We start from the raw sequence: 7,566 nt of genomic DNA on the forward strand, positions 1-7,566 counted from the left end.
CGTAGAAGGAGATAAATTTTTAGTGATTTCTATTTACTCGTCGTTCTAATTTTCTTCTTCCATTGGGAACCTATTGTACTCTCAGTTTTTACCCGGATATATCTCAAAAAAAAAATCTTAAAAAATCTGTAAAAAAGCAACTTATATTAGTTAAAACTCTACAAAATAATATCAAGTTGAATAAAAAATTATTTAATCCCTTACCCCCTATGGCCTTAAACTTATAAGAAATAAAAAACAAAGGATTTTTTGGTAAAAACTGAGAAATTTACTTTGTAAGGCACTTTTATAATTCTGATAACTTTACTAATCTTTTTTTATTATTATTTATTTTTGACTCTGGAAATTAGTAAAATTACAATTCATCTTAATTTGGTACAGCAGACTTATAAATTACTTTATGTAAAACTAAATTAGTTATTTTCAATAAAAAGTTTTTAAATAGCAGTAAAATACTGCAAAAATATTTTTAAAGCTATAAGAATTAGTAGATTTGTATGTTCAAAAAATTTCAACCAAATTTATTACGTTAAAAACACTTAAGTTTTATGTCTAAACAAGTTCGTACTATAAATGTTTGGTAATTTAAACAAAGAACTTTTAAAGTAGACTTTCTTAGCAATTCAAATCGACTAATATGATGTGTTTAAGAAACATTTTTCAATCTATAAAGCTTAATACACTTATAAGCTTAAACGAAACTAAATGAACATAAATTACTATAGCAGTTGTAATTGATGGATAATAAGTTTATTAAACAAACTTGTAGTTATAGTAGATTGTTTATGAAAATCAACAGATTTCTGATGTTGAGTATTCAATAGTTGCTGGTAACTGACAGGCAATCCTGGTAAACATCAATAAATTTAATTAATACTATTTTGATTCGCAAAATATGTTGTAAACCTAATTGTTAATCAATAAAATATACTAAACTGCATTATCTAAAATATTTTGTTCAATATTTTTTGAACGATTAAACAATTTTGTATACATAGCATTATACCAAAATGAAGTTCTAAAACTATTTGTATCAAAGCACTAGTATAAATCTCTATTTTTAGTTACATAATTCATAATAACTAATTAAAGTTTAAGTACCCATTGAAAAATAAAATTAAAAATCATAAAATGGATAGGTAAAAACGTAAAAATCATACATTCATGATAAATATATACGTGTAAAATTATATTTATTGTATTTATAAAAACTCTAATCACTAATACTTGTTTGAATTATTTAAGATAAAATCTATTTAAACTACTTTCAATATTAACAGCATTACTTCTCAGATAATTTAGTTTCCATGTTTTGTATATTTTTTCTTCAACTTTTTTTGTTATATATTGTATAAGTATAATGAACTAATAAACAAAACAATAAAAATTACGATTAAACTATCCGAGTTATAAACTAGAAAGAAAATATACAAAGTTGTAAACGAACTGCAATTTTGTAGCGAGTAACCTCGAGACAGTGGAGATGCTGTAGCACTCCATCCAGATAAGCAATTATATGTACTTGTTGAGTTGTAGTGGGCTGGTGTTGCAGACCTGTATTGATTCGTGACTAAAGGATTTCCAAGTGATTGAAAAACTTCTGAAGTGTTTGTAAGTAATGCAGGTGGTGGACGACCTTAGAAAAATAAATTAAGGTGACTTTTTTAACAAAACTGTAACCTTAAGTTTTTATGAACAAAAATTTATTTTAAACATTTTATGCAGATTTATCAGATAAAAAAATTATGTTTTATATTAAATTTATAGTAAATTAAATAACAAAGTTTAACATTTCTCTAAAATAATAAACATGCTTTTGAGCTTTTAACCTTACAACATTAATAAACGAGGCATGGTATCATTTTAGCTTTATATTTGCTTAGTAGAAAAAGTATACAAATTTTATTTTTATTGATATGACTAATAATTAAATAAATTATTTTATATTGGATTTTTTTCTTTTAAGCTTAATTTATGTCAGGTGTAGGCAATCTTCTAATCAGAAATTGAAATATTGAAAAACATATCTGCATTTGATTTTTTTTTTTTCAAATCTAAAATTTTATAAAACATATATAAAGTTGAACTAAAATAACATCATAATAATTTTCATTTTATAAACTTAAGGAATTGAAAATATAAGGACATTCAAATTGTATCTATTTTTTAATGAAATACAAGTGGACTGAAAAGGGATGGTCATGCTGTCATTGATCATTTGGTGATTAGAAAATCAAAAATTTGTTATACATAGTTGGATAGAATCGGATTTCTTTTTTCTAAAAAAGATTTTGTATCTTTTTTGCTTCGATTATTTCAGAAGTTATGCAAAATTAAATGTAATCATATTTTTCTATAGTTCATCAGTTAAAAATTACTCACAATTATCAAAAACTTGACTTGCAAAATCTACACAAAAGTATCTGAAAAACAGATTTATAACTTTTCTTTATACCATTTTTCTTAAAACAGAAACATATTTTTATTAATAAGTTTCCATTTTTATTAATACTCTAAAAAAACACAAAGCAAGTTAAAAATAGTGTTTGAAAAAATATAAAAAAAGGTTTTCTACTGCTCAGCAGAATTTTAGATAGAAAAAAGTTTAGTCGCCCTATCATATGTGCTATAAAGTGAGAAAAAATTCTAGGTTTAAATTTTTTTTTTTGAATTATATGACCCTCAATATATCTTAAAATTGCCAAAAAAAGCAACCATCTTAAAAATAAAATAAAAACTTGGATTTTTAAAACAACTGTCTTATTTTTTAGAAACTCTAAACCATATGTCCAACAAAAGTGGTAAAACAATTAGTCATATATGTAGTCATTTTAGGTTTTTTTTCTGTAGTATAATCAGATATTACTTTTATGGTAAATTATGCATTATTAAGCGTAATTTTTAACTTAAAAACAAAAAAAATTGGATGCATTTAAATTTACCTAATTTGTATAATACTTAAAGCAAAACAAAAAATATTAATAAAAACTGAAAACAGGGAATCAAATTCTATCTAACTATTTAAAACATTTGGTGTAATATTCTAGTCATCTAAAAAGTCAATGACCACTTGAAAAACATTTAAGATTACAAGTTTTTACTTGTATTCCAGTTTTTTTTTATATTTACCTTTACTATTAGAAGAAGTACTATCCCAGCCAGTGCTCACATAAGGCTGGTAAGTCTGGTTAGAGACTTTTGGTGATAGATTCATCACCTCATTGTTGCTTCTTTTTTGTTGAGAATTAATCTCATTTGCACTTTTATTAGTTGATCCTCTCATTTCAGCTGTAGTCAGCTTTTTTTTAATTCATAGAAATTTTAATCCAGAAATATTATTTCTTGTTTAGCGATCTACTCTTGATATTTCTTAATTTATATTCTATCTGTATTAAAAAATAAGTAATTTCATTACATGTTTTTATAACTATAAATCTAACATTATGAGCTTTTTAGAAATAACTAAAAATCTACATGTTGTTCTTAATTAAAATACCTTTATCATAGCTTGCTTATTCTATCAGAAAATTTAAAAACTATAACTGCATACATAATCAAGTTTAAACTACAAAAGAATCTCAAGTAAATACTTAAGTTTAAATAAAAAGTTTAAGTAATAATTTAAGACATCTACACTGATAGGAACTTACGAATAAATACTTTGACTCTGTATCAAATTTTGTAAAAGTAAGTTTAATATATTAAAACTTTTATAATTTGTGGAATTAAGTTAACGCACTTTTTAGGTTAAAAACTATTAGTTAAAATATTTTGAAATGTAATTTAGAAAAAAATATAATCTTACATAAGTTACAGATTAACAAACTTAGTTAATTTAGTTAATTAATATTTTTGTTAATTATCAATTTTAGTTTCCTTAAGAAGATTTAGGCCAAGTGTCTGATTAAATAAATTGAACTTTAAGACTAGAAACAATAAAAAGTATGTCTATTGAATTGATATTAAGACGTTTTTGTAACTCACGGTTTGTGTATTAAAGTTATAACTAAATATTTACAATATAACATACGATAACATTAAATATACATTGATGAAGTGTTAGAGTATTACAGAGTTTTCAATATTTACTTTAAGCATTTGTAATGATTATACAGACTGTTAAAGTAGTAAGTATCAAATGGCATGTAAATAATTTCTAAAATACTAAAACAAAAAGCAATTCATCAAACAAAACAAAAATAGTAAACTGATTCGAAACACAGTCTATTTTAAAGGCTAGTATATCTAAATATTTAAAAAATATATATTATACTTTTTTTTTTACTAAGTTAATCTAAAACTTAGATAAAAAAACAAAACATTATTTTAATATTTATAAATAATAAAACTAGACTAAAAAACTTTTTGACTTGAAACATATTAACTTGAATCAACTCTTTAAAATATAGAGAATCATTGTTTAAGTTAGTCTATTACATTTAATTTATTGATTTAAAGTGCACGAAAACAGTTTATTTGATAGGAATAGATAATTAATCAAGGCTAGAAAACAGATAAGCCGTACTCTGTGGTCCAAAAAACAAATCCAATTAACTACTGTTTCAGACAAAGCTATAGTAAAATTTTCAAAAACAAAAAAGCTATAAAATAGCCTTAAAATAGTTGTCTAATGAAACACAAACCAAAACACACTAATTGCAAAGCTTTCGTCCTTTATTTAGAACATTTTCAGTGCAAAAATACGGCTGTAAAACAAAAATTAAAATATAAACATAAAATTTAAAAATATATATAGTAAAATGTTTTTATTTGATAAAATGACATCTATTTATAAACAGCAAACAAAAAACTTTTTTTTTTTAATAAAAATAAAATAAAAAGTAAAAAGTAATTTATTTAGTAGTTTTATTTAGTAAAAAAAAGATTATTTAAGTCTTTTGTTTGTTGTTAATAAATAGATGTCATTTTATCAATTAAAAACATTTTTTAATATATATTTTTAAATCTTATGTTTATATTTTAATTTTTGTTTTACAGCCGTATTTTTGCACTGAAAATGTTCTAAATAAATGACGAAAGCTTTGAAATTAGTGTGTTTTGGTTTGTGTTTCATTAGACAACTATTTTAAGGCTATTTTATAGCTTTTTTGTTTTTTTTTTGTTTTTTTAATCAAGACTAGGTTTTTAAATATTGAAAAAAATAATTAATTAAAGTGATAAATATTAAAGGCATAACTGTTTATACTAATTTGATACACTCTTTTAAAAACTATTAGCACTGAACTTAAGCTAGAGTTTTACTTTAAATCTAATCTTAACTGTGTCAAGTTTTGCAGTGAATGAAAGTAGACATTTTTGTTAAACGCATAAATTTTATAAAAGAGAATGAAAAGAAAAACTAAAGAGTTATGTTGCAAAACCTATGACGAACTATAAAAAAGATAAAAACAGGTGTGAGCAAAGTATTGAGCAAAAAAGAGAATAAACATTTCTCTCAAATAATAAAAGTGGTACGGCTCAAAAAATATTTTTTTACTATAAGAATTAATTCATTTAATTTTATAAATTCTTAAAAAACAAAAACTAAATAAATGTTATGCAAAAAAAATACATTTACTTAATTTAGCTTTTAGAGTAAAGTGAGTAAAAGTATTATCTTTAGGGTAGTTATATAAAAACGTAGTATCAACTATAATTATTTTTAAGAAAAATTCAATCTTTTATTTAGCTTAATATAGCTCATTTTCTCAAAAGTTTAAAATGCACAAAAAATCAATCTCCTACTACTGTTTTGTAACATCAGTAAAATAGTTTTAAAGAAATGAATTTTATCAATTAAAGTTAACCAAATATTGGTTTAGATACTTAAAGCTTAAAATTAATGTATTAAAGTACTAACAATATTACATGTTAAACGCTATTGACATGCTTTTAAAAAAAATAATTAATGTATCTAAAAGTAATATACCATGATCTAGTAAATAAATAAAATTTAATGAAAATTTTAGAATAGTTTAAAAGTTAAAAATATTTTTTTTCTACTGCTTCACTCTTTTTGTCAGATAAAGATAAAAAACTGAAAATCAAAAGTTATTTTTTATAAAAAGCTTAAACTTAAGACTTTAGACTATTATAACACAGACTTTATTTATTACAGTGCTTTTAAAAAGAAAAAAACTAAAACGTTTTTTAATGATAAAACTGTTATTAAGTTTTTCATCAAAAATATTTTAAGAATAAAAATGTATAAAAATATTGAGTTAACAGATAATTAAAGTGAAAGAAGTTTTTGTCAATTTTTTCATGTAGGCGCGCAAAATGCAAGTAATTTTACACTATATGCTTTTAAGTCACGTACCACAACAAAATAAACTATTATAACTGTAAACATAAAACTACACTTTAATCTTTTGAACTTTTATTAGTATAAAATATATTACGCTTTACTTTTAGCTGGAAAAAAAAAGTTAAACGACTTCAAACTACCCCAAATTTCTAATAGAAATGATTTGTGTTAGTGACGTTATTACCTTCTTCTTTTTTATCTCTCAACTTCATGCTTACTTACCTTAAACTAGCCGGTTGGTTTACATTTACAGCTATGTACAATGTAATTGCTCACAATTAAAAGTTAGTTTTCTTTTGCACTAACTTATTACCAAAAAATTCCATAAATCTCAATTTCTACATTAAATAAATACTATACTAAAATCTTAAGAAAATTTTGCGAGCTAGACCTGAACCATACTTAAAAACTTAACTTTTGCACAGACATTACTACACAAAAAAATACAACTTTTTATTATACAACTTTTTATTCTTTCTGAAAAATAAAACAAACATTTTCTGTATTATGTAGGTTCACAAAAACTAAAATTGTTTTTAATCATCTATTTTCATTATTTTATGTACAAGTGAAGATATAGTAGCTAAATTTTACAAGTTAAAGCTAACACTGAACACAAAAAATATATCAAAAATATTATTTGGGATCTTATATTCAATTTGCATATTATTATAAGTATAAGAAAAGTTTTAACCAACTAGCATCAAAATTCCTAGTTTTGTTAAAAAACGAAATTCCTAAGCAAACATTTTAAAATAAATTTAGAAATTACCTATTTAAAGGTGCTGTTCAGCTCTGATAGATATTGTAGAAATATATAAAATAATAATTCAATTTTGTTGGTCAAGTTTGTATAAACTAGTTTACTGAGCACAAATATTGTAATGAATATTTATCCAAACTTTAAATACAAACAACATATTATTTTTTTAATTGTACATTATTGAAAATGGTTTACCAACAAACTATTGTGTTACCAACTAAGTTATTGTGAAAGTTAACGATATATATGTGACTCATAGATATAAATAAAATGAAAGAGTATAAACATTAAGGTTACTTATAAAAAAAACAATCGTTTAGTTTTTAGCTCAAAAGTTTTTACATTTGGTAAATACCACAAAGACGCCCTGTGCAAAATTTTAGGTGATTTGAAGAAACTTTCATCCTAGTCAATTTTGATTTTCTGAAAACCAACCCAATGAAAGCTGTAAGGGACCCGAAAAAGCAACCTTAAAGTTTTTAGCTGAATTTTTACA

At 23.0% G+C, this 7,566-nt stretch overlaps 1 protein-coding gene across 4 annotated transcripts in view; it reads right to left on the reverse strand.

Annotated features, from left to right (window-relative positions):
* Nucleotides 1-3,380, reverse strand: part of LOC145849844 (uncharacterized) — a 51,994-nt gene extending 48,614 nt beyond the window's left edge. For all 4 annotated transcript variants that reach the window (XR_014372372.1, XM_082954931.1, XM_082954940.1 and 1 more), the window contains exons 1-3: nucleotides 3,130-3,380; nucleotides 1,448-1,636; nucleotides 764-847 (exon numbers count right to left, since the gene is read on the reverse strand). Coding sequence is in view for 3 of the 4 variants with exons in the window: in XM_082954931.1 (XP_082811057.1) it covers nucleotides 764-847; nucleotides 1,448-1,636; nucleotides 3,130-3,283 (427 nt within the window). In the remaining variant the exon portion in view is untranslated. The remainder of the gene's footprint in view (nucleotides 1-763; nucleotides 848-1,447; nucleotides 1,637-3,129) is intronic.
* Nucleotides 3,381-7,566: the final 4,186 nt, after the last annotated feature.

This window comes from Thalia democratica, chromosome 1, assembly GCF_965202585.1.
Source record: "Thalia democratica chromosome 1, ktThaDemo2.hap1.1, whole genome shotgun sequence".
In the NCBI taxonomy this organism is placed as follows: domain Eukaryota; kingdom Metazoa; phylum Chordata; class Thaliacea; order Salpida; family Salpidae; genus Thalia; species Thalia democratica.